Source organism: Passer domesticus, chromosome 7 (assembly GCF_036417665.1).
Source record: "Passer domesticus isolate bPasDom1 chromosome 7, bPasDom1.hap1, whole genome shotgun sequence".
Lineage (NCBI taxonomy): Eukaryota > Metazoa > Chordata > Aves > Passeriformes > Passeridae > Passer > Passer domesticus.
The window spans coordinates 3,761,213-3,786,498 of NC_087480.1; the positions used below are offsets into that span (position 1 = coordinate 3,761,213).

Genomic DNA, 25,286 nt, shown 5'->3' on the forward strand with positions numbered 1-25,286 from the left:
ATTTTTAATAGTGCAAAATACTGGTTTGCATTAGTACAGTTACTATGGGAATTCACAGTCCAAAAAAAATCTTAAAAGATTTCCAAAGTCAAACAAAAAACTTTTTAATACTGTATTTTTAGCAAGAACATTTTTAACAAAGAATGTGTACTTTAACTTAATATGGTACAACAGAGAAACCATACTTAAAAGTTTCCATTATCTAACACTCTACTGCATATTCATTTTTCCATCTTAAAAGACCAAAAGCCAAGCTGAACTGAGCATTAAAAAAAAAGCATCAATTATAATCCTCATATTACATCAGCTATTAGGGTTTAGCTCACACTTTTGAATTGGTCATCTAATGAAAGGACAATTTTTACATCGTTCTTTTAAAAAATGTACACACATTTCTTTTTAAAACGTAATATATATCGAGTATCTGCTTCAGTAAACAAAGCTTAATTTATAAACACAATCGAAACAGCTCCATGTTGAACAGTTTCAGTGATAAACTGGACTTGTATGATGTACAGCCAGTGAGGACCATTGTGGCTTAAATTCATTGTGCCATTGCTATTCTGTAATAGCCACCTCCTAAGGAAAAAAAAAAGTTCTTTTTTGGGGCGGGGTGGGGAGGGGAAATAATTGATGTATGTGCTTAAAAATACTAAAACTCCTTTCTATCTCCAGGGACCTAAAAATGATCTGTTGTGACAGGCTTGGTTTGGTATGGTAAGCTTGTAAAAAGTCTCAGTATTTCTTAATACGGCAGTTTTCAATGCAGCAACAGTAAATTGCTTGAAATTGTCCTTCAAGTTTCATGCTACAAATCCTGTTCCTCACACAGTACTGAAGGCATCAAAGGTTGGAAGGGACATTTCTCAGGAACTAGATAGTCTTCAAATAGTGGTCATTATACATTTTTCAGCAATAGGTGGTTCCTTCAGTACATAATGGTCGGCTTGATGTATGTTCTGTTTTCTGGAGGGAAACAAAAAAAAAGAAACAAGTCAATTACACAGTTGACCATTTATTAATTACTGACACTTAGGTGGGTTCTTCACTTGGTTGTGGATCTTTTTTTTTCCTCAAGCCAAATGAGCAGATCTAAAAGTGACATAAACTAAACTGTCCATCACGTGGGCACGTTTTGTGTAGGAAAAGGAGGCACTGGGTGACAACACCTGGCCAAGCCCCCAGAAAGGACACAGACCCACCACCACCTGCCCTGGTGTTTGCCAGCACTGGCTCAGGACAGGCTGCAAACACTCTGATTTGGATTTTATTCCTGTAAGGCTTTTTTTTAATCCAACAGTCCTTTTCTCCCAAAGGCAGCCCATGCTGGATTGCTGCCTCCCTGGGACAGACCCAGGGACAAGGCACCAGCTTTACCACACACCCTTGTCACTGCACAAAACCTGCCAGGGATCAGGGTGTTAAAACTGCACTGCTTTCAGAAAATGTAAATCAGGATCTGTTCTTGGAAAACTGTTCTTTCATTCAGAAACCACCACATTTCTCTTAAAATTCTATTTCTTTATTTAGAGAACGAAGCAGAAAATCACTTCATAAAAATATTCCTAGTTATAGTACCTATCAACTGTGATTTTTCACATTAAGCAACTTTAAGCCCAGAGAAAAAATAAATATTGAAATGCCCACAGAAACTGAAGCTAACAAGAATCCATATTCCTGCTCATTATACAATGAATCATGAATCCACCCAGCTAAATCTGCAAGAACTGATCTGGAAGATGATAGCAAAATGATAATATGGAGCAGCATTTTGTATAATGTTGACATCTCTCCCATTACTGTTTTACATACGCCAATACCGAGCACTCCTGAGGAACGAACAAGTATTGACCTGCAAACTGACACTGATCCTTGGAGCAATCTCCAAGTTTGCCACATTTCAATTTCAAAATGCATTTCAGCTATAATATGAGTGATTTATCATTTAGCAGTAGCTGTCAAAGTAACCTCCTAGATAAAACAAAAACATCTGGAACCATAAACAGAGGAGAGCAGTAGCTGAATTTTAATCCAAATCCGACATGTTCACTTCATTAGGAACAGGAAACAGCTAATTAGTAATTGAATGTTTTGTGGTTTTAAGGAGGCTCAGACTCTCCAAACTGAGATGATTTAATACGTATTTTGGATGTAAGCACAAATAAAGATCACAAGAGCCAGGGACATAACAATTCCAGAGGGATGTTTGGGAGCCTCCAAAGAAAGAACTAAAATTAGTTTCAGGCCATTGGCTGATGAAAATTCTTGTTTTAAACCTGGTGGGGAATTACTAAAGCCTGGGGGGTTCAGCAGAAACGCAAGGATTGAGCACTGTGGGGTTTGTTTGTGGTTTGGGGTTTTTTTTTTTTCCTTTTTCTCATGATCATTAGGAAGCTGCACATGGCTTCTTCCTAGTGGAGGCTGTTCTTTATGTTCTCATTAAATTGTGAGTATTATTTTTTAAATTAAGGTAAGATAAGGACATTGAGGGTACTGTGGGCTGACCAAACTTTGGAACAGGTTTCCGTATTTCCTTCCAATCCTCTTTATTTCTCAAGGAAAGTTCAATGGAGGTGTCTGGAACACCCGTAAGAGAGAAAAGTAAATGCCACAGCACAAGCCCAGTGCAGCCACCCAGGAGACATCATTGATCAGTGAACAGAAAGTGCACAGTTAAATATTTCCTTTTTTATAACACCCTCAATTATTCTCCAGAAATTAAAATACTTTTTTTGTTGCTGTGCAATAAACTGAATTTCATGGCATTAACCACGTCACACAGCAATCACCTCTGAGGAATTAACGTGTTGGGAGCAGCTGTGCCCCCACTTACACAGGAAAGACAATGTGATGTTGTCAAATTAATCTTTTCTGGAGAATATTCACCATCTCCTCAGTGCAGCTGACTGCAAGCTACAGACCATTTTATAGCACTTTACTGTATTAGATAGCAAAGATTTGAATAAATCTGTGTGCAATAAATGTATTCTTTTATCAGGTTTATCCCTTAATCAAATATTCATTTATGTGGGCTTCATTCTATTAAAAAACGAAATTATACAAAGGTGAGCAAAAGCGTAGATTTACAGTAGTTTAAAGCCTAATCTCATTCTCTAGGGGTAATACTGACAATATAAAAACTGTATAAATGATATTCCCTAACACTAAATATGCTTATGAGCCCCCTGTGCATGTTACACTGCTTTACAGCCTACAGAGCAATGCATGACTGGCTTAATAAGCAAGACATTTAGAAAGGAAGTTTTTTTTCCCCTTCACAATGTATAAGACCAGTAAAGATCTCTGAGTTTCTTGGTGTGCCAGAGTCTGTGTTAATAACTGGAATTTTCCCTCAGGACAGCATTCTCTTCCCTGAGTTGTTAGCTCACGGTAGGTGCAGCTCTTGCACTCTTCTTAGCCACAATATCATCCTTTACCTTTTTCTTCCATGGTTTTAATGGGTGCATAAAGGACAAATACAAAGGCAATAATCATCATCTCCATATTTATTCATGTTTAATTTTTTTTTTATTCCACATTTCTGAATACTTTGTAAGATCTCTGGTTTAAATTTGGAATTTAGCTTTATTTCCCTAAACTACTTTAAAACAAAACAAGTGCCAACTGCACAGGAGATGAGCTCTCCACCCTCCTCAGGCTGGGTAAACAGCACCTCAGTTAGATCAGAGCCAAGCTCTGCTTTGGAGGAAGCAACACATGGGAAATGCAATGCTGTAACAATAAATTAACTTGCAAAGCTGGGGCTAATTAGTTTGAACCAGTGTCTTACTTTGTACAAAGAAAAAAAATCAGACAAAACCAGTTTGCTTCTCCAAAGAATCACATCCCACAGAAAACCCCTCTTTCCCTACAGCCCTTGGCAGACAGGAGTGCTGCCTGCCTGGAAGGGGAATGAATCCAGGCAGGCTGGTGGGTAAGGACCAGAGCAATGACCAAAACTCAGCAAAGAATCACTTCACTGCCACGAAAAGAAGATGGATCTGGGCTGATCATTCAGCTGAACGACAAGTAAGAATTACTTCTTTGCCTGATTATTAGTTGTCCAGCAAAACTTCTCTTTTATCTGCAAATATTCTTCAAACTGAGCAGTGAGAGAGCAGGGCTCAGCTCCCTCTTGACCCAGAAAGAACATGGTCAATAAATGCTGGTTCTGTGAGCAGCAGTACTAATCTGGGTTGGTTTGTTTTCACCTCTCCCACTTTACCATGGCCTCTCTCCAGCCCTGCAGAGGTGCAGATATGATATCAGAGGTTCCCTCTCTGATATCTCGAGCTGGCTGAGCCCAGGGCATCCCTTGGGATTGGCACCAAAACCTTTCCTTCCCTCAGGAACATGGTGCCTGACCCTGCAGGGCGGCTCACCCACAGAGCTGCTGGGCAGGAGTTTCTGCCCCTTTTATTTTGTGTCTAAGGCAGCTGACTTGACCCTGTCAAGTATTTCCTCATCCATGTTAAGAGAGTTAAAAAAACTTGAACTAAGCCCAGGATTTCTAGTGAGCCCCTGTAAAGCCAGTTCCTGGTGAGCCCCTGTGGGGTAGCTCTGAGCTGCACGTGGCCGTGTGGGCATGGAGTGACAGTCTGGGAATTGCACAGGAGCTTTGAGAGAGCTTTTCTGGAACTCCGCAGTGACACAGCACGAGGCAGCTACCAGGGGTTTAATAATTCAGCCTCCAGAGCAGGACACGCTCTAGGGAGAGCACACAGCTTGAGCAGGAGGAAGAACAACAGGCCTAAGACTCAAAGCATCTTGGGTTTGAGAATTCTGGTTAGATCAGAACACCAATGAACTGAAGTCCAGTCCATGATAAACCCCAAAATGCATTCCAAACTACACCAGTCCCTCATCTTTGACAAATAAACAAAATGTTATTCACATGTTAGATAAAAATAAAATGTTATTCACGGTAACCCCAGAGTTTTTGTGCCGAATCTCTGCCAGGTTATGTCACAAACAAAAGCAGCAGCAGCAGCAGCCCTGGGTCACCCTCCTGTTGCAGGCACAGTGAAGTACATTTTCACCTCAGGAAAGCCTGCCTGCCTATGCTGCTGCCTCCTTCCTGAAATTTTATTTTTTTGTAAATTGTTGTTATCAAGTATTACTGTAGCATCTACTTTTTAAGATTTTAAGCTAACATTGCTTTGCTGATTGTTCCTCTCTCCCCTAACAATGAAATATTGTAATACAAAAGTTAACTAAGGTATAAACATGCAAAAGGAGAAGTCTCCCTGCGATCATAAAATGATGTTATTTTCTGTTCAGCAGTTCATGTTACTGCTGTTCATGCTAATTAATTAAAGGAGCTGTTGCTGTAATGTGCAAACAGGGAATCTGAGAAACTGAGAGGGCTTTTAGGTCTCGGAGTGAAGTTAAGTCAATCTGGGCGCGGGCAATCAAATGTAATGAAATCACTTGTCAGTGCTAAGCTTGCAAAAACTGTGAAGTTTGACTAGGGAGTAAAAGGATTATAATTAGATTTCCAATAGGATAATAACTAAATGGCAGAAAGCAGTAAAGAGAAAATATTACTTTGTTAGCTAATGGTGCTGCTGTTCGGTTTTAGTTTTTATCAGCACACTTGTAGTTGTGCTAATTTAATTTGCTTTTATCAGCAAAAATGCACTACTCGAATGGTACTTGAATGTCATTTGCAAAAATCATTGATCTGAAGGTGCACTTAATGACACCCAGTATGTTTATTTTATGTGGAAGGGAGATTGGCTGATAAAATGGTTGATGCACTGTGGTGCTGGCCCAGGAGTGAGTGGTGGAAGGAGGAGCAGGAGGGTGTCTGAGTGCTCATCACCTGCTCTGATCTCCTCTGCCAGCTAAAAACCTCCCAGCTCCAGCTCTGAGCTACATCTGGGATATGGAGGATGGAGGCATTAGACTGTAAAGCTCAAAAAAGTTTTAAGTCTCATCTGCATGAAATTTCTGTTCAATTAATATACAAAGCAGAGGGAAAATGAGTCAACTAAATGGAAAATATTTATAATGCAGATCAGAAACACAGTACATGAACAGCTTGTGTTAATAAAATCATTTTAAGAAATGAGCATAAAATATGATATGACTTAATCACTGTGAAAGGTGGCTGTGCAGTAGTTCTGTAATTTTCCTTTAAACCCTCTTAAGGAGATACTGGCAGTGGAACTAATTGAATTTCAAAGGAAAAGCACTGTGTGAATGATAGATTTCTGTCCAGCAGAGCTATTGACAACAGAAAAAGAAAGCTCTGTATTGATGCTAAAGCTTTTTTTCTGAGCAACTGACAGAGATTTTGGAAGCCTGGAAACAGCTTTGTATTAGGGACATGTGTTTTGCCCCTTCCTCCTCCCAGGGCCCAAAAAACAAAGGCAGCAAATGACAGGGGCAGTGAGGGAGTGTGCTTGAATTGTCAGAGCTCAGCAGCAATAGGAGCTGTCAGGGACACGAATGGTTATCAAAGGGAAAGGGAATAAAAAGTTATTACAGTATCAGCATAAATAAAAATGAAAGAGATGGTGCTACAGGACAGGAACACTTTGAAATCTAAACAAGCTCTGCAGAGAGCTCTCCAGAGCTTTTTATCAGCTGAGAGTGTTTAGTGACCAAGTGGCTCAGCTCATGTCTCCATACCTGCAGGATTACCATGCCAGGGAGGTCAGAGCCAGCAGAGCAGAAAAAGGAAAGGAATGGCTGGGACAGGACAGGGCTGCAGCTCCTGCTGCTCAGGCCATGTCCTGCTCCCACTGAGCCCAGGGACACTGAACACAGGGAATATCCAGCTCTCCCTTTGGCCATGCTTAATAAAATCTTCCTGAGCCAAAGCCTCTCATAACTGAAGGGATGATGTAGTCGGGATCAAATTAAAATGAAAGCTGAAAAAACTCTACGTGAAATACAAATGATAAAAATCACAAGGCTTTTGTGTATTAATAAACTACAGGTAACATAAGAAACTTCTCTTGATTCCTCCAGGCAAGTAAATGGTCGTTGGAAGTGCCTGTGCATCACTTTCCTCACAGTATTTGTGATCATTTTTGATGTAAAGACACATTTGAGCCAAGTGTCATGGTTTTTCTTCAACTGAAAAGTGAAATTATCTTTCTCTTCCTTACCAGTCTGCCCAGATGCATTTTTGACTCTCAGAGTTGTCTGGAAGAGTACTGAGCATCCCTCTCAGCAGGTACCATGAACAGATCAGAAATGCAAGGAACATTTTGCTCATTGAATTTAAATACATGTGTCCCAAGTGCTCATCCAATATTTTGACTATTTCTGGCAGCAGCAATTTTCCAATTGCAATATTTAGAGCACAGCTCTCATTATATGTGCACATATCTATACACACACATATGTCAGATGTATATATCTGCATTACAATAAAGCTGTGATTCTCCTTCTCTGTAATACACAGCATATGAATCTAAAATCACAAGAAGAGACAGCAGTAAAAATATTTGAAAGCTTTTCTGTAAGGATGACAGATGGACGACAGATGCATACCAGAGGTATGCAAGTCAAACCTTCCCCAGCTGAAGAGAAATGCTCAAGTGAGGTTTGTGTCTCTAAGTGCACTGCAGCCCCTCTCCTGTCTGCACAAAGTGCCTGCAGTTACCTCAGCACAGGGGATTTCTGCACATTACCATTCCATGAAGCAGGGGAAAGGCTGGGATTGCTCTGAGAAGCAGCAGTTCTGTGGAAGAGGCAGCTGTCTCCAGGCTGCCAGCACAGAACTGAATTGTCTGGAATGAACAGGACTGATGGGAGAAAAACTCTACAAGTTGGACTTTCATCAGAGAATTTCAATGCTCAAGTTGCTCAGAGCAGACTTTATCACAGGTGACTGTGGATTTTCTGTGTGGCTCAGAGAGGCTTCCAAGAGGAATGGGACTATCCCTGGGGAATATCCCTGTGTCCCAGCTCCCCCAAAGGAGGATTTCCCAGCTCCTCACGTCCCGGACCTGCAGCCAGAACTCATTTCCTGCTCTTTGGGAAGCACTCAGACCATACCTGGAGCTGCTGCACTTACACTCACAGTGTAAGTTACACAGTGAAGGAAAAGCAGCACCAGATAGCTGCCCACAATGTGAACATGGCTCTTTTTCATTTACAGTTCATGCATTTTTTGAAAACATCTGCGATCTTGATAGGAAGGTAAAGACCAGATGTAAAATATTTCAAATGACAAATCATATGTAAAACCCCTTTTGAACTAAGGGCATATGTCTTAGTAGATAAATATCAGTTTTAGAACAAACAGCACCTCTAAATCACCTCAGCTAAATATCACCTCTACTTAAAGTTAATTTCTGATCTTGTAAAGTTAATTCTTGATCTTTGCTCTTACAAAGGTTTTCTGTATAAAACAGGAAAACAAACTGAAGTTCTGTAATTTCTATTTATCTAAAAGCATGAAAACAGATATAAAATTATTTAACCTAATTTTTAAAGACAAGCAGAAAAGTGAGGAGCTGTGGTACATACTGCACCTTGCATGGCTGCACTGTCATGTTGGGTTCCGTTGTGTTCTATTTCCATATCTGGGATTCCAGCATCTGAAAGATGGGAGACTGAAGATTAATGCATTCCCCTTTGACCCTCTCTCAGGCATCTTTAGAAAAATATTTATAGCAAACAAGGGTGCTCTCCAAGTTAACATGGTCTTGCATAAAACATTTGGTCCTAATAGAATTTTCAGTAGTAAATTGTTTCCAAAATGTGCAAACATTACTGGTCTCACAGTGAATTATTTTTAACGTGCTTCACATTTGTCTGACGGTCAGATAATAACCAACACGTGGTATTAATATGTCTGCAAAATCCTCTTGGAGAATGAGGGCATCTGACACATGAAAAATAAAAGTTGAAATTAAACTGTGATAATATTAAACTACATTGACTCTTGTATATAGCCAAGTACCTCCAAATTACAGAGTTGAAGAATATAGCCAGTTTCAGGCAACAGTTTTGGGGTGTGTGTATCAGTTTGTGTGAGTGCATGTTACAGATAAGAACTGTGCAAACTGCATTTCCAACCCCAGCCTGGGATGTGTGAGCATGTGTTACCACCCAAACCCAAATTACAGCTGTCATATTATGTGAAGTATTTCCAGATCTCTGAGAAGAGCTTTCCAAAGAGGACTGTGCTTTTTTTTTTTTTTTCCCAAGTTGAGAAGGAGTCTCATGACACTCACTCTGGACCTGTTTAATTTCATGTTGGTGATCCCTGTGTCTGCACAGTCCTTGGGGTGGGGGCGGGGGCTCCAACACCCCAGGGTGTTACAGGAACAGATGCCACGATCCACCTTGTGCCAACAAGGATTAGCATGAAGGGGATGTGATTTGAATCCATGGCACCTCAAATCCTGGAGAAACATCTGCTTCCCTTATCACACAGCCCTTAGAAAATACAGGAAGGAAAAACCCACACCTGAAAGGAAGCTGTGTATACAGTTTGGGGTTTTTCTGTGCAAAAGCCTGTTCTGGACTTTCTCAAACAGGGAATAACTGCACTGTTGCTTTCACAGATCCCTTTAGCTGAGTGTCAGGATCTGTCACAGAGGTGATGCTTTGCTGGTGACCCTGCAGGAACTGAGCCCTGAGTGAAAGCAGGGCAGCCCTGAGAAGTACAGTCCTTACAGGAGAGCAATAGCTCAGCAATAAATGTGTAAATTAAACACATGTCATGTGTGCATATATAGCTCTATAAATGCATATGTGATAAAAAAGCACTATTTTCACATATACATTTTTTTCTTACAAAATTACAAGTGACTGCTATTCTGCAGGGTTTCCCTTACTCAGATTCCTGTTCTGAAGGCAAGTGCAGGGCACTGACCTATCAATCTGAAAAGGTTCTTTCTTCTCAAACCCTTCAGAGTACACGTTGCATATACCAAAAATGACAAAGTCATCTGTAACTAATAACAGCATCTGTTAAATGAGACAGACTGTCAGACTTAAATTAAAAATACTCAGAATAGCCCTTCACATTTTGTTGTCATAAAATTGTACCTGCAATTAAATTGTGGATTAAGATGCTAATGAGCTACCTGATTTGCATGTGCAATCAGATTAGCATGTAAATATCAGCTTCTTGCAGGCACTAACATATATATCCCTACCTGAGTGTGCCTGCAAATCAAACTGCTGCAGCCAGGCCCACACCAGCAGATGTAAAGGTGTGTTAATCACACTGCTGGAAGGTTGGTACCTCTGGATTTGTGGCTTCCAGAGCTGCTGGGTGCTGCTGGCTAGTGTGTGAGCAGCAGGTGCTTCCCTGCAGCACCCTGGGGAGTGACCTTGACCAGGATTTTAGGCTTTTTCTGACATTCCTCTCTAGGTGCTGGTTCTGTCCCTGGGATCCAGTCTGGGCATTTGTCTGATCCAGCGCAGGAGTGGAGAAAGTTTTTTGCTGTCCCTGGTCACTGTCCCCCACCCCAGTGTGGGACACCCCGGCTGTGAATCCACACCTGGATGCCCCTGGGCACTGCCAGTGCTCCAGGGACAGCAGCCAGTCCCTGCTTGCAGGATGTGCAGGGCTGTGAGCAGCAGATGAGAGATGCCTCTCAGAGATGCTGCTCTCGTACTCACAGAGTTTATGTGTCTTGGGTGCCCCAGAGAAATCACAGCTCCCATCTCCTGCCATGCCAGGGCACACACGCAGCCCTGCCCTGGCTTTAGACAACAGTGTGGGCAGCTCTCACAGCTGAGAACTCCAGACAAGCCAAATTCATTATTTTTGCTCAGCAGTCAGGCAGTTTTTGCACTCTGCAGTCTCTAGCAGTGCCCAAAGCAGGCAGCACAAATTAACACACCACAGGACACCTGAATGCAGCAGGGACTGAACATCACTCTGATTGCTGAGCCTCTGCACAGACTCCAGGTAGGGATGCACAGACTAAACCTTAGCAGCAGAACCTGGAATGAATTAAATCTCAGCTAGGTTCAGTCTTAGATGTTCAAACCAAAGCTCTGAAGTTTGGCCAGAATCATCTTAAGCACAAAAGGCAAATCCTCCTGGTAGCCAGAACTTAATCACTGTTTAGGAGATGAACTGATTTGCTTTTGTTTCACAAGAATATTTGGGAAGTGTTCAAAACCCAGTCAGCTCTGAAAGCTGATACATATTTAACAAACTTAATAGGTCCTGAGGCTGAGCAAACTTCAGCCAAACGGCTTTTGAAATGAAGCTCAGCAGTTCTAAAAATGAATCTGCTGGGAGAGAAGAGTTCACAGAACCTTATAGGAACCAAATTTCACATTGTCTTAGCTGGCACTGTAACAGATTTCTCTGTAATATATTCAGCATTTCTTGTCATCTCTGTGTAAACTGCTCTGTCTGTTTCTCTAGTTGCAGACTTATTTATTTTTTTAATTCTCGACCCAGAGCACATAGCCTGAAATAGATTTTTCATTATTTCAGGAAAGAATTGTGGGGGTTTATTCTGAAATTTGCTCTGTGCATCATCTGATTTTTTTTTTCTCACGCAATCAAACATCATTTTAAGCTGACTCTGAAAGGCCAACTAAGACATTACCATTTAACATCCTGAGACCGTCACCTGATGTGGCCTGTTTCAGAGCCTGTTCCACTTGTTCTCTTCTCTTGGATTCAAATTCCAAAGCTTCCTGCAATTTTCTCTTCGCCTTCTTCTCTTTCTTCAAGCGTTTTTGAATTGTGGCTGAAATGTAAATACAGTGTAAGAATGGTTGTCAGGGCACAATTAACAGATGATTGAGACAGTAAGAAATTAGTTTATGTTCAGAATATGTTCAGTATCCAAAGGTGCATTCTAGCTCAAGACCCCTGTGACAATACAGATATGCATGTGGTGGTGACCTGAAAGACAAACAATTCTGAGGATGCTGATTATTGGTGAAATTCTCTCACAAGTCAGGAGCTATCAAAGTCTGTGAATGACTTGAAGTTTTTGGTGAGTTAGCTAGCTGGGATTCAGGAGAGGCACTCTGTGCTGTCCTAGGAGCTAAATTTTGTTTTACAGAAATACACAGCTCCATCACACCTGGGTGATGCAACATTTCTGGATACCCACTGCCATTTAACAGCTTCTGCAGGATTTACTGACCCTTCACAACTCAGCTGACAGGTGCCCTTTGGTGCCTCTTAGTGAGACCTGGCACTGCAGAAAGTTCCACAAACACAATTTCCATTCAAAAAGCACAGGAAGATAGGATTTGGCACCTACACTTTTGGTCTTATCTAGTCTTATCTTTCTGATTTCATGGGTGTAATCTAGAAGTAGCTTTTGGCACATGAAGTGCTGCTCCTTTCCTTCAGATGCAGATCTGAATTTTAAAAGGAATACTAATACTGCCTCCTTTGCAACAGCACAGCGAGAAATTCAGATTTACCAATTTAATTGCCTATTATTATCAAAAGCTTCTAACCAGTCATGGTTTTGTCTCAGAAGACCCCATTTGGGGTGTGCTACTGCACCTCAATCTCCTGATGCAAAAAAAATACCTAGAATTATTTGCTTCAGATCTTGCACTTGGGCAGACAATTTCTCACAGGTCTATTGTGTTGTGCTGAAGTTCTCTACAAGACAAACTGAACAGCACTGAAGCTGCAGAAATGTGGGCTAGGGAAGTAATGACAAAAATCACCTAAATACCCAAATTAAAGCCATGTCTTTCTCACAGTAGGACTGATGATGCTTGGAGGATAACAGCAGAAACAAAAAGAAATTAAAGCTGTCAAATGAAGAAATCGGGCTGGGAATACCTGGGCAGAGTGATGCCAATACACCTGGAAGCCACGGAACTGCCCCAGCTTCCCTCCTCAGAACCTGCCAAAACTCTCTGGGGCTGGTTGCCCTACAGGTAATAATCCTTCAGCCACTGTTCCTTCTGCTTACAGAAACCTGTGCTTCATTCTGGTTCCAGGAGATCTGAATCTTTCATTACCAGGGCAGGTCCACTGCTGCACTACCCCAGTATGAATGGCAGTTAACTCCGAGCCCTCGACAGCTCCAGCTGGAAATGCCAAAGGGTTACACATTTCACAGACACCTAAACTCCATTTTTCACTCACTCACCTCTGCTTTGCAGCTCAGCTGTGAGTTGCCTTTCCAAGCTCTCTCGTAGCTCTCGCTCTCTACAAAGCTCCATCTTTAACTCTTTCTTTTCCTGCTGTATCTGCTTTTCCTGGACTCTTGCATTGTCCACAGCCACTTTCAGCAGGCCCTAAAACACACACAAATGCAAGATCTGAAAACACCATTTTCTTTCAGCAGTGACAAAATTCATCCACTTGTTTCTTTTACACCCTCTAGGAAAACAGAAAGATTAGAAGCAGGAACCTACAGACCTGAAACACAACTGGGCACTGGAAGTAGCTAATGCTGGAGTAAAATATGAGGAATTTTGTGGCATGGAATAATTCAGTACAGCTTTGGCTAATTTGGTTACACACACAGTGCCATATCTCTGCTCACCTCAGTAACTGCAGAGAGAAGCACTATAGGAATAATGAGAATGGTGAATTTCAACATGAATTATTGAATTATTGCCAATTATTAAGTCAAATATACAATGTATGAAACTCTTCCATGACTGATAATGCCAGGGAGAGAAAAAACCTAAGCACAACATTAAATTAAAGAGATGAGAAACTACAAATACAAAATAGTTTCTGAAATTTTTTTAAGAGTGCAAAAGAAACACATGTTAGATATCATGACATAATCTGGCCCTGTAGAGAAGAATTTACCTGAATGTTGGTTAATAGTGTTTCTACTGATGAAAGACCATCAGCAAAAAGAAATGGCGCCGGAAATCCAGGAGGCAAGGCCTGTCCAGCCAGTTGGACTTTATCTAAGGTTGGTTTCATTATTGGAATGGCAATTTGGACCTCTTCTGTAAAGATAGGTTTAAAAGCGACATCAGAAAGCATTGGAAATATAGGTGACTGTAATTTCTAGCAACTAGCATTTTGTTTATCTGGAAGTCAAAATACAAGTGCGTTAGTAAAATCAACATTGGTTCAGTCTTTGGGTAGCTGGGACTGCTGCCAAGGCAAGTTGGCAAAATAGAACAGAACAATAATCAATACACTGAGACTATAACACAGCTGTAATGGAGTACAGACTATTATATCTCAAATTCTACAGAATTATACCACAGAATTATAACAGTATTACGCAGTTCATTAAACCTGAATGACCTGTCTTCATTCTATCATGTTTGCCATTCTGTGATGTGCGTTTTTTGTTGCTATAACCTTGGCAAAATTCTAATCAAGGAATGTATCACATCTCTTTACTCCTTTACCTTTCCCCTTCCTGTGCTCAGCAGTAAATAATCTCCACTGAGTCATCCATCCCCTCTGCCAGCACTGCTTGGAAGTGGAGCATCCCCTGCAGAGAGCAAACTGGGGCCTGGCAGCTTCCCCCTTCACTCCTTGCAAATACCTGGTATGGATATAGATCAAGCTGTGCACAGACAGCAGAAATGTGTATCCAGAAAGAAACAATGTCAGAAATTGGGTTTTTTTTTCTAGAATCCTTGAATTTGGTGAGGAATTGGTACTATCACCAATGAACTCCCATTTTTGAACAGAATAACTGAAGGATCTTTTAGGACAGTAGTGTAGCTCCTTTTCTCAGATCCCTGTGAGTACTTCTTCCCACGTATTCATTTTAATTGCTGAAAACCACACAATTAAAATCTAGCTCTGTCTGAAGCCAAACTTTGTACAATTCTTTCACTGTGAAATGCTAAAAAAATACTTCTGTGCAATATTCCAGTCTCTCTCTCTATATATATATATATATATGTATATGTATATATAATGATCCTGCACTTGCAGAAATCACGACAAGTGTCTGCCCAGCACCTCCCTTTTAGTGCAGCCTGTGATCCCTGCCTTGGCCATGAGCTCCTGATGCCAGTGCTCGCCCAGGGCAGCTGCACAGCCAGCCCCCAGAGTTTCATCTGTCAAGTGCCTTGGTCATATTAAAGCTTGAATTTACAATTAGACCACACCATATTCAAAAGGTCTCTGTCTCCCACTCCTGTTTTTAAGGAATAAACAACGTAAAAAGAATCTGACAACTAATTAACCCAGGGTGTCTCCACTGCAGCCCTGTTTTCTGGTGTAACAGACTCCAGGAGCCTCCACTGAGCTGCACTTTTTGCATCCACCAGACAACAAAGCACGAACATTAGCAGTATTCAAGTATTCTTTGAAAGCTCTGGTTTGGGAGTATTTTGTCTTTGTGAGTTCATTAAATGGAACATCTTCCTAATGATTTTTCAGGACTAATAACAAAAGCCAGTAACCTCCACACATCCTCAGAGACGGCATCTTAGATGGAATTTCAGTGATCCATTTAAAAAAAACCCAACTTGGGTAAGAAACTCAGACCACGAAGTTTGTGCTGATTCAGACACACCATTTCTCACATTCAAATATATCAGTGGCAGAGTTTTTAAAATAACCTGATTAGTTGTCACACATGATGCCACACAGAAATAACAGCGAAGCCATGGAGTCACAAAAGACTAAACAGAAGTGGCATTTGAAAAAGAAAGCGATATATGAAGTATGCATAACAAAACTGGAGCTGCTCTAACACCTCTAGAAATCTCTGCTATTTGGAGATGAAAGTAATAACATTAAATTGGCCGAAAGGAAAATTACTATTGACTGTGAAGACAGGTTGCATGGTCTATGGTTTGTAATGCTACTGTACAGCAGATTGAAGTTTCAAAATAGTATTACTCTTCTTTAAAGAGATAGACACAGCTAAATTAGGTGCTGCTTGCTGCAGTGAGGATCAAATGCAAAAAGAATCATATTTCATCAGACCTAGTCAACACCAGGAAAATAAATAGAAATATAAGAGGTATGCAGGCAATGATTCATTTTGATAATCTGGCCCAAGAGAGACACATAGAGACAGCACACAGATCTAAGCTTCTACCAAAAGACAAATAGGACACAGAGGGTGGGAATTGGGATGACAGTGTAGCAGAGGTCACATCGATTTTCAGCAGCAGTTTTCACACAGATGAGATAACCCTGGACTCTATTTGGCCCATTGTTCATATCCTACCTGTCCCAGAAGCAATAAATTTCCAAGTCCCAGAAAAAGGGCAGTAAAGAAGAAGGATTCTACTTATGACTTCTTATGATTAAGTTTTTGTGCTAACCAAACATGCTTTGCAGACCAAGGTCACATTGCATGTTAAAGTCTGTAATAGCTGAAACTAGAAGCAGCATATTATGTTTTAGCGTATATGGGTGGAAACTGTCAAACCATTCATCATTTTTTTTCTGATTGAAATCACACTCTGCAAAGATGAATGATAAATGCATTAGGAATCTATTTCAATCTTGTAATAGGTCTTCACATCTGAACGGTGTCTACATCTTGCCCATGCTCTGAATAAGTGCACAGTTAGGCAGAAATTTATTAGCTAGACTTGAGGAATCATAATTGGTAAAGCAATTAAAAATGGCATGTGCTGGAAGCATTTCTTGGGGACTGTATCAAATGCATCTCTTTAATGGAAAAAAAAAATAATGTTGATTTAAGGATTTTGATTTTAAACACCACTAAAAATATAAATGCTAAAAGCTGCACTCACATATACAATACAACAGAATAAGCAAGAAATAAAGCCAAGACAGCTACAGTCTGACCAAGGACACAAACAACCTTTCTGATTATTGAAGCAAAGTAGGAACTACTTTTATCGAGCCTGTTTGTTAAACCTGCCATGCTTTATAAAAGCATTCAGGAATCCATTTAGAGTGCAGTCTTTTCATTTTAATTTCTAGCTGACATCCAGATGAATAGATGAAAGTAAGAATTACACTGCAGAGCAAAGAAATACACAGTAAACACTAACAGTGAATGGAGTATCATCCTGGGAAAGCACACAGAAATCTGCTAGGAAGTTTCTTGCTCTTAATTCAATATGCTTAAGTATTTCATCTTCTGTCTTCTGCCTAAATTGCAGGAAGGGATTGGCAAATGAAGCATCAACCTCCAGACTGAACACAGCGCTGGGAACGTGGGGAACGTGAATTGCTCCCCGCACGGCCCAAACCAACAGGCACTTTTAGTTGCCAGCTGGTTTATTTTCTTTCAGAAGGCATGTTTTTAAACCCATCAGTCACAGCCCTGATCCACTTGAAATGCCACATCCCTCTCAAAACAAGGGAGAAATATTAAAGGTACAATTTACACTGGTTAGACCACCAAGTTATTTCTTCTCATGCACTTAAAAACTTTATGTACCTGGAGCTGTAGGAGCATTATTCACCTCCAACAGCTCACAGAATATAACTCATGCATTAAATAAATACATGGCATATGGAGGAGGAGAGAGAAACAATTGATACAGGATTTATAGTTATTAACCTGTTAGTTACTAACCAAGACATTTGATCTCAGAAACCCTTCAGGCAGGGATAAGAAGATGGTTTTGGACACAGATGGTGGCTGGGTCACTCCTTTTCCCTGCCTGTGGCATAAAATTTAGAAACCCAAGGATTGAAGTGGGTTATTAAAATTGTAATTCTTTCAGTTTCATACCTGAGTGATGGGGATTACATTTAATGGCCCATAGTTACAGAACAGCCTGGATACTCTACTGGACCTCTTTGACTTTTAATAAAATAAAGCAGAGGATTTGCAACATCAGCTGGGTTGTCTGTGTGACTCACCTCTGAAAGTAAAATATGTATTTGAAATACCATTATTTGCCCAAAGACATGACAGAATCATCCAAAGTGATGTATCTTCATGGTGGCAAGAGGTCCCCTGATTTCCAGTTCTAGATGGTGTCCAAACATGGGTACTTTAATATAATTAGTGCTAAAATTCTAATTTTTGACTGAAAAACTAGTTTTCTGAAAGAGACTTCTTATTTTAATTTTAAATCTTGGCTACTTCTGTATTGCTTAACTAGAAGCCAGGTTGTTGGGTTTTTTTTCTTTTACAGCAAAACATGTATAAAAAAAAAATCTGTAATCATGTTTATTTCAAGTATTTTGTATTTCTAATTCCACAAGGACAGGGTTATCTGTCTTCCATGACTCAATTATTTCCAAAATCCTCCACAACCCTCTATATTTTTCCCCCTCACTCACTACTGCTCTACCAGGAGCTGAGACTCCTGATGATCAGTGAGAAAAGAGATGTCTCCTGTAAACCAGGCACCAGGCAGAAATTTAGTGCTTTAACCTTGTGATTCAGGTGCCAAATTTAAAGTCTCTGCTGTTATTCTTAATTACAGCCCCTGAATGAAGGGGGTCAATGAATGCAATTGAGGAGCAGCTGATTAATCCAGTGCAGTACCTTTAAATCAGATTTAATTTCATTTCCCAATGACTGATACAAGCCTTGTTCACTACTGAGCTTTGTCAGGAAAAACTTCACTTTGAGAAGTATCTAACAATTAAATACACATTTCCTACACATTTCCACGCTGCCTTAAAAGCTTCTGGAAACAACCAGAGAACAGTACAATCAACTATGCTCCACTCATCTGTGTCCAAGCAGGTTCTCACCTGGGCATTCTGAAATCACTCGGTTTTGTCTGAACAAGTGTTTAATAAAACTTTTTCAGTGGGATCAGCAGGAAACACAGGCCATACAACCATGGAATTGTTGAGGCTGAGAAAGAGCTGTAAGGTCATGATGGAGTCCAGCTGTTCTCTCAGCACTGCCAAGGCCACCACTGACCATGTCCCCAAGGGCCACATCCACATGAATCCTTCCAGGGATGGGGACTCCACCAGCTGTGCCAGGGCTGGACACTTCCCACGAAGGAATTTTCCACCATCCAACCTGATTCTTCCCTGGCACAGCTCAAGGCTGTTCCCTCTCCTGTCCCTGTTCCCTGGAGCACAGCCCGACCCCCCCAGCTGTCCCCTCCTGTCAGGAGCTGTGCAGAGCCACAAGGTCCCCCCTGAGCCCCTTCCCAGCTCCCTCAGCCCCTCCTGGGGCTCCGTTCCCTTCCCTGGCCTCGCTCCAGCCCCTCAATTTCCCTCTGGTCGTGAGGGTCCCCGAGCTGCCCCCAGCACTGGAGGTGCCCCAGCAGTGCCCTGATCCCCTGGACACCATTCCTGATCTCAGGAATGACAAGGGTGTGTCCTCCCAAAGGACATCACAGAGCTGCCACTTGAGGTTTGAATACAAGGAGGCGGCAAAAAGCAGAGAAATGAAAATTTCACTAGAAAAGGCTGAAATTACAGTTTATAAATTGCCTTTATCTGTGCACTCTTTATCAAGAGGTGCATAATTATACAGCTTTGACATTTTCATCAGTGTACTCTCATTAATAACCCAGAAAATTATATCTATTTATAACTTTAACATATTTACAATATACTCTGATGTTCACATGGCACTGACAGTAAAAACACTTGGAAATATTTTATTAATTCAAGCCTTAAAAACAAAGACCTGAGTTAGATGAGATACCTGGTTTACAATAATAATAAAAAATGAAACTGGAAAGTGCAGCAATTCACTGGCTCAACATCAGAACTAAAGTTTCACTGCACATAACCTCAGTCTCATGTTCAGCATGTTCAGATGTACAGAAGTTCAGTATGTACAGATTAAGAAAAACAAATACAACTGATGTCACTTTGTTAAATTCTGTTCATTAATGAGAAGCCTAAGTACTCCCACTAAAGCTCCTAATACATATATAAAGAGCCTTCAAAATGCTATGTTTTTATACTCAGAATTATGTACAATTTGTAGTTTGTCCGTGTTATTAATATCTTTGCTTTCTCCTACAAGCTGCTCCTCAGGCAGGTTTTGGTAATCTGGATTCCAAAATATTTGAAGCTGCTCTGTGCTTTAAAATGCTTCTTAATCTAGAGAAAAGCTTAAAAACTATTGATGTGCATTTTCCATATGGCAATCTAAAGTAACTATTTTGTTCAGGCAATAATAGTACCTTGTCACTGCTCACCACGATGAGGATTATTTCTCTGAAATAATGTGAAATATTCAATAAAAGTTTAGTAGCAAAATCACTGTGGCATGGAAGAAAGGGGGAAATGAAATAAAATAAACAAAATCCTCTTCATGGTCATTATCAGGAGGTTATAAAATTTTTCTCAGCTAACCCTCCTATTAACATTCACAAAGGGTTTTTTTCATGGTGATTTTTAAGCATCACTGTAGTCTGACTATTCCTCTACTGAGATTTTAAAGTGTCAGATGAGGATGGGTAGGAGGAATTTGCCAAGAAGAAGAAAAAAAAAAAGATTCTTCAATTTTCTTCGCGGATTCAGCTTTTCCCTATTAATGTTGAGATTATTTCTTCAACTATTTTGTTGCAAATATTTATGACTCCATATGGAACAACAGATGTTGAAGAGAAGGGATAGCAGAAAAGACTTCATTTTCAGCAATTACCCTGCTACTTGTTGTCATACTGTAGGTGTTCTTAGTGCATCTATTTTACATACCACCCTGTCCTTTCACACACTGCAAAAATGTCAGTTTGGATAATTAATGTAATAACTGTAGTCCAAATCATTTCCACAATGAAAAAAAAGTATATATAAATAGGACAACAGGAGGAAGAAATCAAGAAGGCAGAGGGAAGAGAAAAATTGCTTTAGCAGTTCTTCTGGAATATCTGATCAGGAATCAGTTTGCAAAGCTGCATTAGGTCTTTAATTCAAAATCTTTCCCTTTGGGACAGATTCCAGCGACTGTCACCAAGAAGAGAAATCATACCAAGAAACAGGAAAACAAAGCTATGCAGGAAACAGGATAATCCTGGAGGATCACATACAGTCAACACCACAGAGAAATTACAGTTATGTATTGATTTATGCTAACATAGCACTTGTGACACACAAGGTACTTAACCTCTTAATATATTTTAAAATAGTATCAAACTAATATTAATATTATTACTGTTGAGTTCAATTTCTTAAAGTACACGTATAGCCAGCAGTTAAGCCTTTCAAATATTTGAAACAGGAGGAATACTCCATTTCCTGGATATTCCTGGATAATTATTCTTGCTTTATTAAGGTTTATTTTACAGCTGTGTAAAATAGGTTATAAAGGACAATTCTGCTATTATATCCTCCCCTGCTTAGGCTTAATAAATATTATATTCCACACCATCCATTAAAGCCAAGCAGTGGAGAAAATAGGAGTGGTAGTAATCTCCTCCACAGATGTAAAATACCTTTAATAAAATAAGGGTGTATAACAGTCAGGAACAAATTACTGAGGTCTGCTTTAATAAAATAGTACCCTTAAAGCAGTATTACTCTTAAGGTACTGACATTCCCACTGGTGATGCAGTGTATCCTTTCAAAGCAGTGCAGCTTGTTAAAATGGCAAGATATCTTTTTGCAATAGAGTGTTTGTGTCCAGGCAGATACAAGGTTTGTATAGAATGCATCCAGGGAGCCATAAAACTGGTGGGAAACATATTTCTCCGTGGTATTTTAGTACTTTGAAAAATTCAATCACTGGGAAAAAATGTTTTGCTGTAAACATCTGAAGAGCATTATAAAAGCAATGGCTTCCCACAGCACCTGCTTAAATAATTTTAAGAGGGAGAGAGTATGTCTTTGCTCATCTTCTAAAACTTGTAGAAAGCTTCTCCTATTAATTTCCCTGGTGCTGTCAGGCCAGGGCACTTTTAATCAGAAATAATTATGAGTGCAATTGGGGAATGCTCACCGGCAGGATTTTTTTGCGCTGCAGAAATAAGACAACTTTCAAAACTGATCGTTAGGAGAAATATGATTAACGGGAAAATATACCCAGAGAGATGAGCACCTGAAAGGTTTGCTTCTGAATGAATGATGAATTCCTCAGATGTCAATAAAGGACTCTGCTTATATATCCCAGTGTTTGAATTCAGTTCAGTTACACATTGATTTTATAAACCCTGATTAAGCATGAGAAATCCAACCCTTTTTACTTCACCTGTTCTAATTCTGACTTTTCCCCAGAAACCTTTAACCTTGCCCCAGCTCCTGATCCATCCCACGAAGCCCAAAGCACATCCTGATCCCTGCTGTGAGCCCATCTCCACTCCCAGTGCCACCAGTTAGACACTGCCAGTATCTCCTGCAGGACTCCAGGTCACAGAGCTGAACCCTGACACAGCCAACCCTCTCTGGGGCTAAGAAACAGCCAGAATTTCCCTGACCTCTGTGCTCCTCCCTTGCTGAGCTAGGAGGGCAAGGAAGAGCCCCTGAGGCAGAAGCAGAGCCCCGGCGTGGGGATGTGACACGGCAGTGACAGAGTGACCAGACTCACGGACATTCCAGCAGCAATCCGCGCGGAGCTGCCTGGCCATGGCAACTCCTCACCACCAAATAATTACACCATGCTCTGGGGAAAGACAAGTTTTCCTAGCACACAGCCAATCTATCAACAGGAAAACCTCTTCCTGACCCAAATGGCAGCTGTGATCAGGGTATAAATGGAAGCTAAGCACCAAACGCTGCACATCCACTACTCTGCAGCCTAATAACTGGGAAGTCTGCAGCTGTCACTTGGCCTGAGAGCTTTTAAAGGGTCAAATACTGGGGAGGGGAAAGGCAGAGGAGAACTTTCTGCAGAAAGCAGAAGCTATCTGACATTAATCTGCCGTGTTCCTGCCCCAGAGGAGCCGGAGTTGCTGGGGAGGTGGATGCTGCTCTGTTGTGCTCATCTCTGCAGTGACCAGCTCCTTCACAGTGACCCCCAGCACATAGCAGACAAAACATCACTTCTAAAAAAAGTGTGAAGTATTTCAGCAATTCCAGGGTCTGCTTCCCTCTAACTGGTTACCAGTATGGTGCAGGATTACAACTCCCAGCACCTCTCAGCAGTTTCCTTCTACTCCTCTTTGCCCAAGCACCTTGTGCCACCAACGTGAACAAGAAAATTCATAAAGGCCTGCTCTATTACAGAGTGCACATGGTAGAGAGTGGCAGCAGAGCCCTGATGTTGGGGTTAATTGCATTAAAAATGAAATCACACCTGCTAAAGGCAAGGCACAAAAGCTGGAGAATTGAGCAATGAGGACTTTTCCCCCCACAGCCACATGTAGGTACAATCCCATTCTTTTGGTGGTTTGGCATTGAAATCCCATCACTAGCAAAACTTTAAGGAACTTCATGAACATTTTGTTTTCAAAGCACTATAATTTATGTAGTAGGCTAAGACAAAAAAAAAAAAAAGCCAGTGGTGTCATGATTACTAAATAAAACCTTCTAAACAGATTTTTGGATAAACCCTTGGAGTTACATACTTCTCAGCTAAAACAAGATATAAAGCAAAACAAATTACCCAGGAACCCAGACCTCTGGTGCATTCATAGATTTCAAACCAGCCTTGGATTTGGTTGGTGGCTGAAAAATCCAGCTCTATGAACCTGCCACTTTCTGTGGCTTCTAGATTTGGCAGCTGACACCTGAGGAGATGGTGAGGGGCCACAGAGAGCAGAGCTCTGCCACTGGCTCCCAGGGAAAAGAGGAGGAGAGGAGAACATCACCTTTTTAAGCACCCTCCCACTGCAAATACAGGTGACAAACCAGCTGTCACCAAAATCAGAAATAGCTTGAACAAGTTAAAAGAAGGAGGTAACTAAAAAGTATCAACAGTTGTCCATGTTTTTCTTCCAAAGGACAGGAACGAGGCTCGGCATTCCATCAGTGCATCTCTCCTTCCAGGGGGACTCCCAGCAGGCCAGCCAGGAGCATGAACACACTGCTCTAAGCCACATTATAAACTCTATAAGCATAAAACCCTTTACAAATGTTTAGGTTTTGATTACTGCTCCTGTGACGTACGGCTTTTAGCAAGCCAAGCATTTTCCTTTCCCAACTGCCTCACTCTCTTTGCAGGGCACATTATATTTTCACTTTGGCTTATTCTACCTCCTCGCTTTGAAACCCTGCATTACTTGAGAGAGTGGCTGACATCCCCATTCATGATAGTGCACAAAATGAAGCTTAATGAATCCCCAAAGCAATGTACTTCACGTGCTAAAATCAATGTACATTGCCTGCTACAGTATCTCCCTGTGAAATGGAGGCATTTGCTCAGAAATTTCTATCTCAACAGGGTCTTTTTTCTTTTTGTAGCGTTTAACTGCCTTTTGTCTGCTCTTGTCTCCCTCCAGTGTTGCTCAGATGGCAATCTTTTATTCCTTGTGCAAACTCATTTGGAAAATGCTGGATGGGCTACAGCTGTGTACTGCTATGTAAGGTCTAATCCATGTCAAGCAGTGCTTTATACACACTGAATAAACACAATGAAGCAATGTTTTAATTGATTATTAAAAAGGCAGGGTTCTGGGCTGAAAGCAGTATTTAAAATCAGATTTAATCAGCTGGTTTTGTACAATTCTGAAAGGTAGTGATGCTGTACATGCTGCCACTCGAGCCCTGGGGTTTTCACAGGGGTGACTGCAGGCCCAGGGGAAGGGGCTGGGGATGAAGCTATTTCTGGGTGGTTTGTGCAAATTTCCAAGGCTGTGGCCGATGAAAAACAAGCAGTGGAACAAAATATCAATGAACACAAACCTCACCTGGGAAGGTGTTTTCCCACACAGCTTCCAGGAAAATAAAATCCACATTTTTGCAGAGTCAATCCAGGTGCTGGGGAGCCTTTGCAGCTCAGTCTCGAACAGTGAAATCTGCTCTGGCTTTTACGATGGATTTACACTCTCTAGTATAAATACTGACTTCAAATCAACCTGCACTGCATCTGATAAAGGTATGCCAGTTGGATGTGCAGTCTAGAGCCATAAAATCTCTTTATGTGATTTGTTTAAACCAACAATTATTAGACAGTGCAACTAAATTCTTTTTGAACTCAGAAAAAGTCATACCAGTAATACTGAAAGATAAATAATTGGTAATAAAAATACTCATGCATCCAAAAAAGGTGTCTCTGACCCACCACAGGACACTACACCTGAAGAACCACAGATTTTTTTAAGGATTGTTTGAAAGCTTGGGCAATGATTAGTTTGAAATGAAATACAAAATCTAAATTCTTCTTTATTCCAATAACCATTCTCCACTGACTGTACTTCTCTGTGGTACCCCACGAATCTAAGTGAAAAAGGCATTGGAAAGCATCTAAGTTTCATTTCCTTTTTCCTTCCAATAAAACTACTACTGTTGTCCTGAAATTAAGGTATGAAAAGCTGGCAATGTCTATTAGGTGGCAGCATGAACAATCTTCATTAGCTTGAATACATGAATTATCAATCAAATGAGAAACAAGCAGAGAGCAGCTGAAAATGGCAAACTG

The 25,286-nt window shown here is 40.8% G+C and overlaps 1 protein-coding gene across 6 annotated transcripts in view; it reads right to left on the bottom strand.

Annotated features, from left to right (window-relative positions):
• Positions 1 to 88: 88 nt before the first annotated feature.
• The window catches only part of DACH2 (dachshund family transcription factor 2), a 242,414-nt gene continuing 217,216 nt past the window's right edge, over positions 89 to 25,286 (bottom strand). For 2 of the 6 annotated variants that reach the window (XM_064426482.1, XM_064426483.1), the window contains exons 8-12: positions 13,739 to 13,884; positions 13,065 to 13,212; positions 11,544 to 11,687; positions 8,488 to 8,558; positions 89 to 966 (exon numbers count right to left, since the gene is read on the bottom strand). In XM_064426482.1, the coding sequence (XP_064282552.1) occupies positions 910 to 966; positions 8,488 to 8,558; positions 11,544 to 11,687; positions 13,065 to 13,212; positions 13,739 to 13,884 (566 nt within the window). In that variant the 3' untranslated portion in view covers positions 89 to 909. The remainder of the gene's footprint in view (positions 967 to 8,487; positions 8,559 to 11,543; positions 11,688 to 13,064; positions 13,213 to 13,738; positions 13,885 to 25,286) is intronic. The other 4 variants (XM_064426484.1, XM_064426486.1, XM_064426485.1 and 1 more) reach the window with 3 other exon arrangements.